Raw genomic sequence first — 18,862 nt, 5'->3', positions numbered from 1 at the left:
GGACAAGGCCCATAGTGCAGTTTTTGAAAAAAAAAATTGAGTTAGTACTCATGATTTCAAGTAAAACTAGTCTAAAGCGTATTCTGTGAAAAATTCGCACTCAAATTCCGATTCTTGAGCATTAAAAAGTCAGTTCGAACTTTCTTTCCGCCATAAGCATTCACGTAATTTTGAAACTTCAAACATGTATTTCTCAAAATTGCAAAAACTACACTTATGCGCATTGTCCTCCGAGCCCCTCCATCGATATGCCTTTGGCTCCTTTTTGCAAAATGCAATAGGCCACGTCCAATGCAGTTCAGCTGATTTTGGCTAAACCCATCCACTTTGGCTTCAAGTGACGATGTGAATGAGGCACGAAAATTAATACTGCCGTGCTGAGGAAGAACGCCGTACGAAAATTCGAGAGTTGCCAAATTTCCCTCAATAAAATGTATATTTTTGCAGGAAGATACACTGGTAAAAAAAACCTCTTGGACCAATGCCGCGGTGCATTGACTTAAGAGTGCAGTTTCTTGTCGCCGGATTTAAGAGTCTTGAACTCTTGTTTCAAGCGGATTTTGCATTGATTCAAGCGGATTTTGCATTGAAACAAGAGTCCAGACTCTTGAATCCGGCGACAAGAAACTGCACTCTTGAACCAAGAGGTTTTTTTTTACCAGTGTATGAGTATTTTTCATTGAAATTTTCAGGGACTTTATGTGAAATTGCGAACAAAATTATCTGAAAAATTGGAAGGAAAATATTCATAAGTTTAACAGGAAATTCGCGTTTTATGAAAGTAAATTTGGCAACACCTGAAGGCTCATACGGCGTGTTTCCTTAGCACGACAGAATAATACTGATGTCTAATGAGTAATCACCGGTGCTAATCACCCATCGATCAGATGCTCCTCACCACGCGTAGCCGAAAACATCCGAGATGGCCCGCTACGAGTCGATTATCCAATCGTTATCGAAAATCGATCGATAGATCTCTACCTTAGCAATGCTATGTATCGATCGAGGGCATTCGATAGCGATACCCACGCCACGGAGGAATCTTGCCCGCGGCCCGTAATTTCGTCGCTCGGTTACGCAAGGGCGTATCTAGAGTTGAGCCCTGATCTCCGGATAGCTTCACGTGTTTCAGGGCTCACATGCAAATGGATTTACGCCCTTACATCAGGGGGGTTGAGGATTCTGAGTCGGATGAATAATGCCATGAGAAAATAGCGGAAAGATTGCTCTCGCCTAAAAATAAGTTGTGAAAGTTGCATGCGCTTCGACTCATGACTTGCTTTCGTGAAATATGATCGGACGGCTTCGAAAACATGGGGTTGGTTTGGGAGAAGGTTTCAAGGTGAGTTTTGCCTATATAAAGAATCTACACCCGCTTCACCGGCGACTGTTCTTCCGTCCTTGTTAATAACGGAGGTAAGTGTTTATTCTTCATTTCTTCGTATTTTTTTAATTTTTTTATTAGTTTTATTAAGGTGATTCGATGGACGCCATATTTTGTGTCAGAACGGCATGCGATATATCGCATCAATTGGTTCCATTTTTTCAGCTACTCGTCATTTTTCTCCAATTTTGAGATCGCAATTCTGTTGTCAGGAGACTAAAGCACTCACTTACCAATTTTAACAAAGAAATTCAACGTAATAAAGGCGTGGTTTTTTTAGAGAGAAAATATCGCATTCGATACTGATATCGAAACTGCACTCGAATGCGACATTTTCTCTCTGAAAAAAACCACGCCTTTATTACGTTGAATTTCTTTGTTAAAATTGGTAAGTGAGTGCTTTAGTCTCCTGACAACAGAATTGCGATCTCAAAATTGGAGAAAAATGACGAGTAGCTGAAAAAATGGAACTAATTGATGCGATATATCGCATGGCGTTCTGACACAAAATATGGCGTCCATCGAATCACCTTTGTTCATTAGCATCAGAGAATATCATACCTGAAAATATTCATAAATTCTATCTTCGAAAATACAATATCTGATAAGGTTGGAAATATTATGAAGATATTGGCTAAATCGACGGCGTAAGTCCGCAATCACATATCCCGTTTGCGGTGTTTGAAAATCTCCGCCTCTGAATTATTTTTTTAACGGAGAGCAAATCGACATCATTCCTCGAAGTTTTTGCAGATTTTCTTCGCTCGGAGAAGAAAAATCACGGCAGTCTTAAATAATTGCCGTTGAGTAGTTTTCCGTTTAAAAAATAAAGTATAACAGGAAATCTGCAACGTCGCAAACCGAGGTATGTGGTTGCGGACTTACACCGTCGATATTTTGTATTTAGAATGATCCAGAAAAAGAAGTCCCTTGTTGCAAAATGTGGTCCAGTTCATTCGTGTACACTTACATCAGAGAATATAATATCTGAAAATATTCGTTAAATACTATCACCGAAAATATTATAAATGAAAAGGTTGAAAGTACTGTAATGATATTGGCTACATGCCCTATCATAGCTTGGCCAATTGGCCATGTCCAAAAAATGACATTTTAAAACTCGATGTCTCATTGCATCATACCAACTTCAACTTTTTCTTAAGCCAGTACACCAAAAATATTAGAGTATCACATTTTAGATGAATTTTTTCTTTTTTTTCTGAAGGTAAAAATGTTCAAGTTCCTAGTTATCAGCTCGGTGTGTGTTGCCGCTGCCTTGGCGGCTGGTTCTTTCCCAGGTGGAAGATTCTTGGAACAGCCAAAACCCGAGCTTTGCGCTCAAAGTAAGTCACTTGTCTTATAAAATTTGAAAAATATCGTAAACAATAGTGATCAATACAAGAGAGATTTGGAAGATTCTTACATTAATCATTTCATTGAATCAAAGAATAATATGAAAAAGTTAGGACCAGAGATTTTAATTTCTATAGTTATTTTCTAAAAATAAAGAAATTCAGCGATACAACAATAGAATTTTAGGAGGAAAGGCATACTTTTGATCATGAGTCAACTGCTATAATGTTAAAGTGAGCAGTATAATTGGGCACTCCCGGCTCTGACCTCTTTAATTACTTTGATATTTAAAAAAATTGAAAACTCCTGAGAGGGGAAAGATTTCATCTCTAGATAATCGCAATTACTCTTTTTGTGACGCCGCCAACCAGTGAAAATCTTCGTATGGTGCGGCAAACGTGTTTTTTCTCCATTTAATTGCATGCGAACAATCGATTCTAGGCAAATCGATATTTTAAATTGATTTAAATGGACGAATAATTTGTCAACTTGCGAGGATTGCCACATATGCATCAAACATAGATACAAAAAAAGGAGTTCAGAGTTAGTGTTTTTCGGTCTTTGTTTTTATGGTTTCGATTATCTGACATTTTCTTCATCTCACAACCCCAACCACCATATCGTGTCGAATAATCAAGAGTTACCGTACTAGTGAAAAAACATGTGTCAATCTGCTGAATTTCTTACCCTCTCTGTTGGTTAATTATTTTTTTCTTTTCTTTTCTTTTTTTGAATGGATTGAGCAAGGCAATAAGTTTATTAAATTGGACCCAAGATTATTGTAGAGGATGTTTGAGCTCTACACGGAAAAAAATGAAATATTGATATAGCATTCATACTGTTAAAAAAATGTCCGACAAGTTTCAAATGCTGATTTTACAATACAAAAATGCTAACATAACATTTTGTACGTTTTGCAGTGGGCGTAGTTACGTTAGCATTTGTTAAAATGTTAAATCAGCATTTGAAACTTGTCGGACATCTTTTTAACAGTATAAATGCTAAATCAACATTTAATTTCTTTCCGTGTATCTTAGAAAAACTGGTTCTTGAGAAAAATGTCGATGTCAATCCTCGTGCGAGCATTTCATTCAACGTTCAAATCTTGCCGCGTTTATCTTTTTACTTGTGCGTTTAAGTCCCCAAGCTTATCTCTCTGTCAGAACTGATGCGTCTCCTGGATGGAACATTAGTAACAAAAAAAAAATGTGAATTCTCGTGGAATGAGGTCCCTCTTTCGGTGGAAGGTCTCATAATGTTATGTGCGGAAATGAGCGAGTGAAAATGTTTCACCTTAGTCCATAACAACCACTCGTTTCAATCAATACACTGAAAAAAAATTCTCGGCGTTTTTACCAAAGTCCGTTGGTACCTTTATCATCTCACTTTTTTTTTATCAATTATTGGTAATTTTACCAAGACAGATTGGTAAGCTTACCTAAAAACCGGTATTTTTACTGTATTTTTCAGGTAAGAATACCACTTTTATTGGTAATCAATTCCCGGTAACTTTGCCATTTTATCTCGGTAATTCTACCACAGTCGATAAAAAATATTGGCATTTTTACCAAGGTCTATTAAAATTACTGAGAAAGTTCAATAATTTTACCGAGATTTCTCGGTAAAATTACCAATTCCATAAATGGTAATTTTACCAAGAAAAAACTGGGATCAAATGGAACCCTGAATTCTTGGTAATTTTACCCTTTTCTTAGTAAATACACCGAGATTTTTTTTCAGTGTAGGATCGCTCCATTTTTCTGTCTTCTTATCAGTCTTTTGCTTTGTCCATCGATTTCAATGATCAACTAGCTGCAGGCCCATTTTATGTTCTTGTGGAATGTGGTCCCTTCTCCTATGTACGATCACAAAGCATTATGTGTGGAAATGAGAGAACGAACAATTTTACTGAAGTCTAATCTGTTTTCCAGGGAAAATCCACGAAACTTTCAAAGGCTTAGGCTACTACTTCTCTTGGAAAGAGCCAGCGACTCAGGGAGAGGAGCACGATTGGCTCGGTGGCAGAAACTGGTGCAGGCAGAGATGCATGGACTTGGTCAGTCTCAGGGATCCAGCCAAGAACGAATACGTCAAGAACAAAATCGTCGAAGGTATTTTCAACGCTACAAATTCCATCCATTATTCACCAGGCGGGTTAAAACAGAAGAGTAATGGAGATGTTGCATGTGTGAGGGATTTGCGATTTGACTGTTGTTTCTTATGTGAAAGTTCGCGAGGAACACGATGGTGCCACTGGTTTTCTCTGAAATCATCTCCTAAGATCAAAAAAAGCTCTCAAAGTGAGGCCAAAATGGAGGGGATATCCCGCCCTACCCTGAGAGTCCACCTCTACATCAAAAAAAACTCTCCATGCAAAGATAGGGAACAAATACATATTGACAGGGCTGCCACTTTATTTGGGGACTCCAAAACTGAAAACACGGCAACCGTGCTAATGTATTTGCTCCCTATCTTTGCATGGAGAGTTTGTCTTGATGTAGAGGTGGACTCTCAGGATAGCGTGGGATATCCCCTCCATTTTGGCCTCAACTTGAGAGCTTTTTTTGAGCTTGGGAGTTAATTTCAGAGAAAAACCAGTGGCACCATCGTGTTTCTCGCGAACTTTTACATAAGAAACAGCAGTCAGATCGCAAATCCCTCACACATGCAACATCTCCATTGCTGATTGCCTGCCCCTCAGACTAATATCGAGGAATACAGGGAGAGAAAAAGAAAGAAATGAGAATGGTTAAGTCAATCAGCATGATATCATGCCAAGTCACCCTCGTAAAAGTGGGGCATTGCGACATCATTCTGATGTCATGAAGACATCCACTATGTGCTTCATAACAATGGCGTGGCGTGCTTTGCGGTATATCGATAGATCTGTCATTCAAACCTTTGGAAAAGGGTCGATAAACAGGGTTTTCGCAGTGAACACCTTAATAATCGATTCTTTACCATAGCTTCAAATGGAGAAATATCGATAATCGATCACTCACGCCACGCCACTGCAGCAGTGCGACCTACGACGTCACTGTGAAGTCTGCATGTCTGCTGAACACTCTACCATCGCAATGACATCATATTGATGCCTGAATGGTCAGAGAGATGTTTGAAAGATGCCAGAAGTGATGTCAGAGTGAAGTCAGAGTGAAGTCGGAGTGATATCAGAGTGACATTGGAATGATATCAGAGTGACATTATAATGATTTGTTTCATGAAGCACTGTGATTTCTCAATGACGAGGTCATTATGTTCCACTTTTACCAGGGCAGTGTGATATCATGCTGGTCTAACACGATATCATTATGATAACATCCTGGTGCAGGTGGCAAATACCGCTTCCTTTTCGTGTTTCGTAAAATGTAAAAATTGTGACTTTCTTTTATTTTTGTGTGTTTGAGTGCGGGTTGCATACTCTAGCCCCTGAAAAATATGAAACATTTCACAGCCTAGTGAGATTGCACGAAATATTTCACTGAACTTTCTAATCTTTCATTTCTTTCTTACGTTTCATGCCACCCTGTCCTGGTCGAGAAAACCAGCATAATATGAGTATGATATCAGTATGATACTTTCATGATATCATACAGAGCGTATATTATAAACATAGTAAATTCAAACCTCCTGCCCCTGATTTTGGTACAGTCTGCGGTGAGTTTAGCGCAAAAAACAATGGAGAGACCAGGAAAATGCATTCCTCCGATTGCGACGTTCTCGTGTTACCCAAGTAGCGCACAGTGCAACGAAAATATTGAAATTAAATTGCAATTAGATTATAATAAAATTGTAATTGTTTTACCATAAAATTGCAGTATTTTTACATCATTTAGTCGATATATGCCGATTTTAAACATTCAACAAAATGAGCTTCGTGTGTCAGAAAGATAGGTAATATGCAACACAATGAAAAATTGCAACTTACATCAATTTTGTTGCTATATGTTTCAATAAATAGGGCCCCTTCAAATCGGAGCTAGGCAACATACACAACACGCAGTGGAATTTCAATGATTTTACCATGCAATTGCTACTTATTATTGTGATATGTGCTACTTGGGTCACTATTTATATCAGTGTATTTGACGTGAAATTTTGATTTGGCGGAATGCATTCCGGTTCTTTACTCCGCAATTTTCATGTTGCAAGTGTAAGGATTTTACGATTTGACTATTGATTCTTCGGTAAAAGTTCGCGAGAAACACGATGGTGCCACTTGTTTTCTCTGATTTCAACTCCCAAGCTCAAAAAAAGCTCTCAAGTTGAGGCCAAAATGGAGGGGATATCCCACGCTATCCTGAGAGTCCACGTCTACATCAAGACAAACTCTCCGTGCAAAGATAGGGAGCAAATACATTGACAGGGCTGCCACTTTATTTGGGGACTCTAAACTTTAAAACACGGCAACCCTGCTAATGTATTTGCTCCCTATCTTTGCACGGAGAGTTTGTCTTGATGTAGACGTGGACTCTCAGGATAGCGTGGGATATCCCCTCCATTTTGGCCTCAACTTGAGAGCTTTTTTTGAGCTTGGGCGTTGATTTCAGAGAAAACCAGTGGCACCATCGTGTTTCTCGCGAACTTTTACATAAGAAACAACAGTCAAATCGCAAATCCCTCACACATACAACATCTCCATCCATTTTCTGATGACTGACTGTATGTTTGCTGTTTTTGCAGGGAAACAGAAATACATCTGGACCTCGGGTCGTGCCTGTGACTTTGAGGGTTGCGAGAGGGAGGATCTGCAGCCGGCGCGCGTCAACGGGTGGTTCTGGACGGCCAACTTCGAGCGGCTACCCCCCACCTCCGATAGGACCAACAACGACTGGAGCGAGGGTGGCGGGTCAGTAACTTTCCTTTCATTTTTCCTCGTCAATTTCTCTCTTTTTCACGCTTTCCAACAACTAGAGTGTCTATATACACAACACAGAAAAAAAAAATTGCTGATTCAACAATTCAATTGCTAAAAGCAGTGAGTGCAATGTTTCAATGTAGATTTTACAACAAAAAAATGCTACTTTAACCACCTCCGTGGTTAAATTAGTTTACAATGTGGTTAAAGTAGCATTTTTTCGTTGTAAAATCTGCGTTGGAACATAATTGCACTCACTGTTTTTAGCAATTGAATTGTTGAATCAGCAATATTTTTTTCCATGAATGTACCACTAGACAAGGGGTCAACCACCACAATTTAGAGTCAAAATTTTGACTCTAATTTTAATTTTTGGAATTTCTTGGCTTTGTTTCCCCGCGAAATGGTGTGAACCCAGCACCATTTCTCCACCTTGTTACATACAGTTCGGGCCACTTCTTAGTGTTCTTTTTTTTTCATTGGTAAGGTTTTATTTAGATTATTTTTTAATCAAAATGAGCGGGGCGGGTGTCCGGATAAACGTCACGAGATTAATTTTACCGAGAAATCTCGGTAAAATTATCTGCTTTCTCGGTAATTTTACTGGACCCCGGTAAAAACGCCAATATTTTTTATCGACTGTGGTAGAATTACCGAGATAAAATGGCAAAGTTACTAGGAATTGATTACGAATAAAAGTGGTATTCTTACCTGAAAAAACAGTAAAAATACCGGTTTTTAGGTAAGCTTACCCGTCTGTCTTGATAAAATTACCAATAATTGGTAAAAAAAAAGTGAGATGGTAAAGGTACCAACCGACCTTGGTAAAAACGCCGAGAATTTTTTTTCAGTGTGTATTTTGATTGACTCTAAATGACAAAATTAATGGAATGATTTTGGTTACAGTATCGGACTGCCCCAGCCGGACAACCGCGAGGTGATCCAACAGGGAGGACCCAACGACGAGAACTGTTTGGCCATCCTCAACAACTTCTACAACGACGGAGTCCACTGGCACGATGTCGCTTGCCACCATCTCAAACCGTGGGTCTGCGAGGACTCCGAACCTCTTCTTAAGTGGGTCAAGTACAACAACCCCCAACTGGCTCTCTGAATCACCCCCGAAGCCCGCTCCACTCGAAACATGTGTTTTATCCTGAAAAGCTGCTGAAGGACCGATAAACACTGGTGGAAACAGAGACAAGAGACCCTCCACTGGCCTCTTAGCGACAGGTGGAAGCTTTTACTTTCGGGGTTTCAACAATTCCTTATGGACAATTATTAGCGAGCAACAGTCATCACCCTATTTTCGGCTGTCGACTTACCTACATGGTCGATGATGAGCTTCGGATGACGTCACAAGCCAAACAACTTTCCCAAACGTCGGCCATTTTCGGCTTGTTTGCAAAACGAAACTGCCAACACGTTGTTGAACATCAACCATGTAGGTAAGTCAACAGTAGAATGCTGAAGTCCCGAAAGTAAAAGCTTCCACCACGGCCAAGATACTAATGGAGGGTTTCTTGTCTCTGGGTGGAAAGTATGTCCTATTTGGAACAAAAATATGGTGGAACTGCAGAAATTACGTTTCTCGGTTTGCGGCGCACACTGTACCAAGTCATAAGGAGAGATCGGACAAAATCTGGAAACTTAGAAAGCTCATTTTTTTTTCAAAAATATGAAATAAGAAAGTTTAAGAGTGGTTCCATTGGTTTTTTCATGAAATTTTCCCTCAGATACACTCCTTGAAAATGAAATTGTGACGTACTAAACTTCAAAATTTGAAATTATAGCCAAAAATGTCATGGTCGACCTCCTCTATTAGCTCAACCCTTTTTGCGGCGTAGCAAGCTTCCTGTCAAACTTTATTTTCCTCGTAGAAAACTACTGAGCCTCATTTTTTTAAAATTTCAGTGATTTTCCTTCTTTTTTTGAAGAATATTCTGTGAAAACTTTAAGCCCTTATATCTGTTTGGTCTCCTCTTAAAAAATAAAAGAGTAGCAAAGATTTCATGATACTGTAACCGAGGTACGCATTTTTACATTTCCACTTTCGATATTCAAATTTTTTGTGAATAATAAATCGATAGTGAGAATCTCATTCGTGACGTTACGAAACCTTTGCTCCTGTTTGTTTTAATTTTAAAGAAATGATAATGTACAAGGATATATAGAGGAGGAATTTTAACCCTGACAGTGCTCGAAAAACATGTATCTCGCTTCGTGAAGTTGCACATATTTCTTGTCATGATTTAAATCTTCGCAGGAAAACTATAACACTCACTTATTCTTTGGAATTTCACTAACTTCCCTTCGTTTTCCACAGAATATTCTGTTAAAATATTTGAAAATAACGCTCACAGAGAAAAGGAAATTGTAGCACTAACGATGATCATACGTGATTTCAGACTGAACCTATGTCTCTATTTTGAGTCGAAATGCTACTTTAGTTGTTAACGTAATTTGGACCGCGTTTAGCAGAAAGGATCCAAGCCACATCGGCAATTGCCAAATTTAATTGGGCATTTTAATGTTTTACATGAAAAAGGTTGTGCGTATTTCTATGCAGATTTAAGTGAATTTTCTGCATAGCAGTGCAAAGTGAATTCCTTAAAATTTTCAAAGAAATCCGCACCAATGTTCTCTTGTAAAGAATTGAATTGCTCCATTAAATTTGACAAAGCTGACGTGGCTTGGTTCCTTTCTGCTGAATGCGGTCCACTTCGAATTTGGCAACAATTCTGTACTGTTACCGGGACCAACATAATTGCTATCCCAGTTATAACATCGTAATTTAACGTAGAATGTAGGTCCGGCCAGAAATCATACACGATAATTTTAGAAACCGCAATTCCTCCTATTTTTGAACGTTTCCGTTTAGAGGTTTCGCACAATGTTTTTTTTTTTTTTTTTTTCTTTCTTTCTTTTTTTTCCCATTAAAAGCGATTAATATTTGCTTCAAAAAGTAGGCGAGATACTTGCGACGCGCGACGAAGCGGACCGCGATACGCGTTTAACGATAAACTCTGTCATCCAGAGGCAGTCAAAACGCCTTCATATCTTCGAATATGCATCACGCTCGTTCACTGAACACGAATTGTTGCATTTAGGATTTTAGGCGCCATGGACAATGTCGACAGTCAATGTCGGAGATCACGCATCTTGAATACACCTATTCAGGACCTATGCCTGTCTCACTTTTTCTCTCAGAAATTAAATTTCATGTGTAATTGTCACAGAATAGTCTATGAAAGGAAATCAGCAAAAATATAAAGAAATAAAGCTTCCCTTAGTCCTGTAAAATAAAAAAAAAATTTAAAAAAAGTTACGAAATAGCTGCATGAGGAAAAGAAGATGCGTGTTTTTCGGCTTACACAAGAAAAGCGAGTAACTTGATAAAAGAGATTGTGAACTCCGTGTCATATTTTACTTTTTTATAAATAGAGAACTATAACCAACATCATTCTTTGGAAACCTCATCGATGGTCCTCGACCGTAAGAATATTCTTTGATTTTTTTTTTCTTTTCAGGCAATGAGCTTGAGTTGTTTTAATTCCTTGTGGGAAAATGAAACAGAGGTGAAAATATTGAATCGCCGCAATTGAAAATCGATTTTTTTTTTTACTGTTTTTTCTTTTTTTCACTTTTTTTACTTTTTTTTACTTTCAATGTCGATAAGATTTCTGAAAATAATGTGGGCACTTTTCAAAAAAAAAAAACTTTATCCCTGTGAAGGGAAAAACAACTTATACTGGAATTAGTATCGAGAGCACGTCAAGTTAAAAGTCTAGACTACGTGTTAATTTGTTTTTCAAGGTTTCAATAATTCTTATCCCGGAAAGAAGGTACATTTCGGCATGGGAGCAAATCCACCAGTTATATGTTCGCCGCTTTATTTTCTCACGATACCATCTACTAAAATGTTTCCAACGATGTATATCATTCTTGTTTGTAAATAGTTTTTATGAATTTTGGCAAAGAAATTAGATTTTATTTGGAAGGACGCGATTTTTTTCTTGATATTTTGAAGAATTTAGTTTCCTCTTTCAGTGCTTAAGATGCCTAAAAACTGCAGAAGAACTGTAACACTAAAGCCATAATTTATGAGTAAATATTTTGGAAATTACATTCAGCAAAAAAGACTAACTTTGTCTGTCGTACGCTCGATAATTTAACTGTGTTTCCGACTTTAAGCAATGTGACGGTCTGCAACGGCCAAGCATATCCTCGCGAGGATATGAATGACTATCCTCGCGGGGATATGCTTGGCCGTTGCAGACCGTCACAGCAATGTCTTATTTTTCAAAATTTAGCCTCTTAAATGTTTTTCTATCGCATGGAATATATTATTCTCCTGCAGTTTAACGAACTATTTTTAAATTTTGGTTTTTGTGTTCAGATTGGGGTTAGTAATCATTTTTTCCATTTTTCTTCTCTGTATTTATTCTTGAAAATAAATCCTTTTAAAGAAACCGAATTATCTTATTTAGTCTAATTTTTAATTACTTCCTTTTTGAGAAATTTCTATAAGCGCTCTTGCGGATTAGATCATAGGTTGAGATTTGAAAAAAAAAGATATCATATATTTTTTAGGATTTATTACTCGTTTGAGTAATGTTACCAGGTTACTGGACTCCATGCTCACCCTTGATGTATACTTGCCTGCTCATCTCGTCCAAGATCTTGAACTCCATGTTCATCGCTAAACTTCTCACTTCTTTGCTTGAGCATGGAGTCCAATAGCAAGTAGACCTATCTTAGTTTTAAAGTTCATCATGATTGAACATCTTATACTTCTCTTATCTAATCTAACTTGCTAACCTAACCTAACCTAACCAATGCGCAATTTTTTACGAAAACACATTTTTTCGTCTTTATTTAAAAAAATTTTCTTAATAAATTTGTGGACCATATACTCGTGTGTTGTCAGAGAATACCTGCCTCCCATAATTTTGGACGCTGTGCTCACTTCAATTCTTCTGAAAATGTATCCCTCTTTAAAGTGAGCATGGAGTCCAAGATCTTGGACGTGATGAGCAACCGAACATTATATAGATGATCATGGAGTCCAATATCATGGACGCGATGCTACAGTAGGTACCCTTGAAGATATATTTTTCTTTCAATTTGGAATCTGGTTTCTACAGTCTCTAAGTATTGAAAGCTTTTGTTGAAGGCATCTAGGACTGGCTTCAAACCCTCTCTCGGGGCTATTTTAAGCTGTTCAGTAACAATAGATCCTAAATTCTTTAAAGTTCCATAACTTATGATTTTCGGGAAATCCATATGTCGCAATATTTCAATGCCTGAAACATACCCAAATATTTGTACATACTCTGAAAAAAAATTCTCGGCGTTTTTACCAAGGTCCGTCGGTACCTTTACCATCTCACTTTTTTTACCAATTATTGGTAATTTTACCAAGACAGACGGGTAAGCTTACCTAAAAACCGGTATTTTTACTGTTTTTTTTCAGGTAAGAATATCACTTTTATTGGTAATCATTAATCAATTCCCGGCAACTTTGCCATTTCACCTCGGTAATTCTACCACAGTCGATAAAAAATATTGGCGTTTTTACCGGGGTCCAGTAAAATTACCGAGAAAGCAGATAATTTTCGGTAAAAGTACCAATTCCATAAATGATAATTTTACCAAGAAAAAACTGGGATCAAATGGAGCCCTGAATTCTTGGCAATTTTACCCTTTTCTTGGTAAATACACCGAGATTTTTTTTTCAGTGTAGTAGCGAAACTAATAAAATACCATGAATCTTCCCGAAAAAAACCCGAGCCCTGAAGTTTCATCTTCAGTATTCCCAAAACCAACCCACACAAGTCAGTCATTGCGCATCTTTTTGAGATCCACTCCCCCGCACTCAATGCTACGTCACAATGGGTGCACCTAGAGTCCCTTTATACTGAGAGTCAAGACAATGTGAATCCATTTCTGATTGGTTCCCGTATTTTAGGCCTTCACAGTGTCACAAACGGGGATAAAGATTACATTTTCACCGATTGCAAAGATTATAATCTGGAATGGACCAGGGAATCACGGGTTCGGCAAGGAACAAACGGAATGAGAGAGGGAACGGAGAAAGGAATTTGAAAATGGGCCGATCAAAGATTACAAAAAACATTCAATTTCTGTAATCTTTATTCCCGTTTGTGATTCCATGAGGGGTGTTGTCTTGACTCTCAGTATATAAAGGGACTCTAGGTGCTCCCATAAGAAATACATTGCAGGCACTCAATACTACGTCACTGCGCAGTAGAGTTCCAAAACTCGTCCTCGGGAGTGACTGGCCTGTGTAAATTGGTCTTGAGTACTCCTATGTAAAACTTGTACATTGAGACTTAGAATCGAAGGAAACGTCCCCTTGATCTGCAACATTGCAGTCCATATCGCTTTTTTCAGAGTAAAAGGAAATAAGGACGATTTTTTTATATTAGTATTCGTTTTAATCCTTCATCCAATATACAGAATACTTGCGGAAATATCGTTCGTTTCTCTTTCAAATAAAAATTCAACTTCAAATCAGAGATCTTCAATTGCAATCGAAGGGCGTGTGTTTCAACTTTCACTTTCGATCATGGCCGGATTTACATCCTTGCCGCCCATGGGCCGCCTGTATTTTGCCGCCCTCTTCTCATTCATTTTGAAACATCAATAAAAACCATCAAGTGAACGTGCAGGAGGGAGAAGGGTGCATGACGCGTACGTTCACTCGTGTTGGACAAATTTTTTGCGTAAGCCCTGTCAACACTACTAGCAAAAGTTAACGGAGCTTCGCGCGAAAGTTCAGTTCCGTAACCTAACTCTGCGGGGACAAGGCCTTTTACTTGTAAGAAATGAACTGAAAAATTAAGAAAGAAGAAACATAAATGTGGTTTAATAATTTTGACTTCCGCCGCCATGCCGCGCTGACCACACAGTGTTTGGCGCAATGCGTGAAGTATTCATGTAGTCTTGTAGGCACTGTGCGTTTCACGCCGCGCCGGACCGCTGCGTTGACCGTACTGTGTTTGACGCAAGGCGTGAAGTATTCATGCAGTCTCGTAGGCGCTAATATGTGTTACATGCTGACCGCCGCGTCGAGGGCTTCTCCTTTTCATCTCAAGTCCTCGTCATCATTTCTCTTTGCGCCGCGCCGCTCCAGGTCAAATTACGTGTTTGGTTTCTCTCTTAACTCAACTAATTAAAGGTGCGCAGTCTTTTGTATCACCGAAATACGACTAAATTAGAAATTAATAAACTCTCAGAAGATGAGAGATCTTGTCATCTTTTCTTGTTTGTAATTTTTTTCTGAATCCGATTTTTTTGTACCTGCATTTAAAAAAATTGCAAAATTTGCCGTCCCCTACTTTTGCCGCCATGGGCCGCGGCCCATGTGGCCACCCCCTTAATCCGGCCCTGCTGTCGGTATGGAAATGAAGTTGAATAAAACATTGTCTCTTACCCTACCCTCAATTATAGCGAGTGAAAACATAGCAAAAAGGCATAAAGTACCTAGAGTCTTAATGTAAATGGGATAGAGCTGGCGCCATGTTCTGCTCGACGAGTTCCGAGCCCGGTGTGCGCCGAGTTCGGGTCACTTTTTCGATATAAGTTCGATCCAAAATGGCGGTGTGGAATACGTGGTGATTCCTATCTTCTTTGTTTACATTGGATGGCCGGGTACTCGTGTATCGCAAACAATCGATTATGGATCGAAAAAATGAACCGGCGTCACACAGGAGTCTCGGAATTCGAGACCTGGAAAATGCTTAAAAGTGGCGCCAGCTCTCCCACTTACATTACGACTCGACGTGCTCTATGCAAAAAGGGCCACTTTTAATACCATGGTTCCATGGTGCTCGCACTGAGTATGGAAGTAAACCTATGTTTAGCCGGGTCAAACTCTTCATATACGGCAAATGAAGCGTTTTTAAATGGCTTCAAATTCTAATTTGACCTGACAGTCCGACGAAGCCTCGAAGAAATAATGATAAAAGTGGGCGGAAACTTATGTATGATATAATATATTGCTTCATTTTTGTTTCATTATCGCGCCTCATCTAATCGTAATGTTTGGGGAAACCGATTCATATAAAGCCCAATACAATTCACACCAGCAAACTTTCCATCCAGCGGCGCCAATTGGATAGAAAGTTGAAAGAACGAAAAGTTGGATGTGACGTCACATTCAAGCTTCCGTTCAATTTTCATCAAATTGTCATTTTTTCGCGTCAGTATCACACTATCCAACTTTTCATTACGGTAAGTTGCATTCAAGAGTCGAATGAAAAGTTTGATAGTGTGAACGGAGATGTTGGATGTGTGAGGAATTTGCGATTTGACGATTCATTATTATGTAAAAGTTCGCGAGAAACACGAAGGCGCCGCTGGTTTTCTCTGATATAAACTCCCAAGCTCAAAAAAAGCTCTCAAGTTGAGGCCAAAATGGAGAGGATATCCCAGATATCCCACGCTATCCTGAGAGTTCACCTCTACATCAAGACAAACTTTCCATGCAAACATAGGGAGCAAATACATTAGCTGGGTTGCCGTGTTTCCAATTTTAGAGTCCCCAAATAAAATGGCATCCCAGTCAATGTATTTGCTCCCTATCTTTGCATGGACAGTTCGTCTTGATGTAAAGGTGGACTCCCAGGATAGCGTGGGATATCCCCTCCATTTTGGCCTCAACTTGAGAGCTTTTTTTGAGCTTGGAAGTTGATTTCAGAGAAAACCAGTGGCACCATCGTGTTTCTCGCAAACTTGTACACTAGAGTCCACAGTCAAATCGCAAATTCCTCACTCATGCAACATCTCCATTGGGCTCATAAACTCTTGCAAGTTCGCAACACTGTCCTTATTCAATTTAAACCCATCATAAATATCGATTCTTCGTGACACTACCAGGTCCTTCACCTATATTCGATTGTTCAGCCCGTATCATACGATCAAAGTGGAGCTCTCAATGGAGCGTCAAGCGAGGTCACGTGACCCTCAAAGATCGTCGAACTGACAATATTCGAGGCTCACTGATTGTGAGTGTCACGTGACCCCACGTGACGCCTTTTTGAGAACTCCGCTTTAATCTATATGATGCGAGCTTTTTACATACCTTTAAATGGAAGGAAAACAGCAGCGGCGCGCGGCGTGGCGTGCTTTCCGATATATCGATTGATCTGCCATTTAAACCTAGGGGAAAGGATCGATATGCAGGGTGTTCGCAACGAACACCTCAATAATCGATTCTTTACCATAGCTTCAAATGGGGAAATAACGATAATCGATCATTCGCGCCACGCCACTCGATAGCATAGAGAAAAAAAAGGAGGTGTTTGCATTTCGGGCATCTTGGAATTATTCATAGAGTATCTATAGCTTTGATGACGTCATTGGGTACAGCGACGTTTTTATCCTGTCGATTTTCTAGGAAATGGTGTAATTTAAGGGAAAAAGTCATTCTATAAAAAGTGCTTGAAATTATATAAAGAGTTTATTTAAGTAAAAAAATCGGACATTATGGTCCGTTTTTACAGCGTCAACATAACCCTCAACGAGCGTCTTGTTTACATTGATGACGTAGGTGGGTACAAATCCTCAAGATGCAAACACCTCCTTTTTTTTCTCTATGACTCGATAGTGCCAACTTTTTTTCTCCATGATAATTTCGAGATTTTGCCGGTAAAGTGCTTCCTTCCGCCCCAATGGCGTGGCGTACTTTGCGATATATCGATAGATCAGCCATTTAAGGTGAATCCAGGGTTCGATTAGGGATAATTCAAGATTAGAGATAGCACCACCAGTCACCACTGAGAATTTCACTTTCCTTCGACGATTACTGAAATAATATTGTTCAAATTACAAAAAGCAGATCCACAAGACATAGATTATTTTTTGCTTGATTTTTTGAGCCAAAAATATTGGCAATTAGAATTACAAGCGCAGAGAAAGTACGACTGAAACTTTCAGCTCAGCAGCGGCGGCCGAGCGCGCAACGGAAGCCCTCATGTTCTGTCTCTCTCTCTCCCACTGCCGCAATGGGAATTACTTTCCGCCGTAGTTACGACTTCATTTTTGGGGATTTTGAGAAGATTTTTTTACTGAGTGTTCCTCAAGTATGTTGCTATATCCCTTGGATCCCCAATCTTGAATATGTATTACGGTTTTTATTATTTTGGCAAATATATGCGGCTATTCTGAGCAGCGCGACGTGGTGGCGAAATCGCAAAGTTCCAAGCCTGGATTCACCTTAATCCTACAGAAAAAGGATCGACGAACAGAGAGTTCGCAACGAACACCTCAGTAATCGATCCTTTACCATAGCTTCAAATGGGGAAATATCAATAATCGATCATTCGCACCACACCACTCAGTGGTGCCATCATGCAGGAATTGCCACTGTTTCGATATGTATTCGTTGTTTCACATAAGTTTAAATGGATGAACAGCTGGGTCGCGCTTTGCAACACTTGGAATTACTATTTTTGGATCGTTTTAAAAACAGCATGTGTGCCTTTCAATTCCCTTTATAGATAGGTGATTTTATGGATGAGCCAGGAATAGTAGTATTTGAAATTGTAGCCCTACTTACGGACAACTTACGGCACTATTGACTTTACATACTATTTCAACTTTTACTACTACCAGGTACAAACTATTGACCTTGAGTAGAAAATAATTGAGCAACCCGTGGATCCGCTTTTGTTCTTTAAGGCTCCTACTCATATTTCTTTTTCTCCTTTTTAAAACAAAACCATACAAAGAGACTTGATTCAGAGATTAAAATAATATTTTTCATAATAAACTAGATAAATATCGGCAGATTTTAGAGTGTTCATATTGGTTTACCCGCTTCAAAAAGACATAGCGACAAACTTGCAACGTCGTCGCAAATCGAGGCATGAATGATATTTATCTCGCCGTCGGCGGTCGATGATGAGAAAATGCACTTTCTGCCACATTAGAAAAAAAAATTCAAACATTGTTCTTTCAAACTATGATTAAGGGCTGGTTTATTGATTTTTCATTCTAGATGGTTTCCAACACCCATACAATTTAAACCCAATTACTGGCAATTTGGACTGGGCAAGCGCTGAAGTTTGATTTCAGCGGTTTTAAGCGTGATCTTCTGCCATCAAGTCGAATCGATACCGTTGAAGGCGCTCTGAGCAACTATTCCACCGCTGAAGTATTGCACAGTATCAGCCGAAAATGAAGGCGCGCTAACGTTTGCGCATTGACTGGAATTGCGTTTACCACTGTGCAGAGAGTCC

At 39.1% G+C, this 18,862-nt stretch overlaps 1 protein-coding gene across 1 annotated transcript; it reads left to right on the top strand.

Annotated features, from left to right (window-relative positions):
- The first annotated feature begins 1,315 nt into the window (after window positions 1-1,315).
- On the top strand, window positions 1,316-12,663 carry LOC109040211 (L-selectin-like). The gene is made up of 5 exons (XM_019056031.2): window positions 1,316-1,416; window positions 2,610-2,727; window positions 4,669-4,848; window positions 7,421-7,586; window positions 8,502-12,663. The coding sequence occupies exons 2-5, from the start codon at window positions 2,616-2,618 to the stop codon at window positions 8,707-8,709; spliced, it is 666 nt and encodes a 221-aa protein (XP_018911576.1). The 5' UTR covers window positions 1,316-1,416; window positions 2,610-2,615; the 3' UTR covers window positions 8,710-12,663.
- The last annotated feature ends 6,199 nt before the right edge of the window (window positions 12,664-18,862 follow it).

The sequence above is a fragment of the Bemisia tabaci genome, chromosome 9 (genome assembly GCF_918797505.1).
Source record: "Bemisia tabaci chromosome 9, PGI_BMITA_v3".
Lineage (NCBI taxonomy): Eukaryota > Metazoa > Arthropoda > Insecta > Hemiptera > Aleyrodidae > Bemisia > Bemisia tabaci.
The sequence above is the reverse complement of the archived record's forward strand: the minus strand, read 5'-3'. Positions and strand labels throughout refer to the sequence as shown.

Coding starts and splice junctions, on each gene's coding strand:
- LOC109040211 (XM_019056031.2), top strand. CDS start 2,616: ATGTTCAAGTTCCTAGTTATCAGCTCGGTGTGTGTTGCCGCTGCCTTG. Junction 4,849..7,420: donor CAAGAACAAAATCGTCGAAG/GTATTTTCAACG, acceptor CTGTTTTTGCAG/GGAAACAGAAATACATCTGG. Junction 7,587..8,501: donor GACTGGAGCGAGGGTGGCGG/GTCAGTAACTTT, acceptor TTTTGGTTACAG/TATCGGACTGCCCCAGCCGG.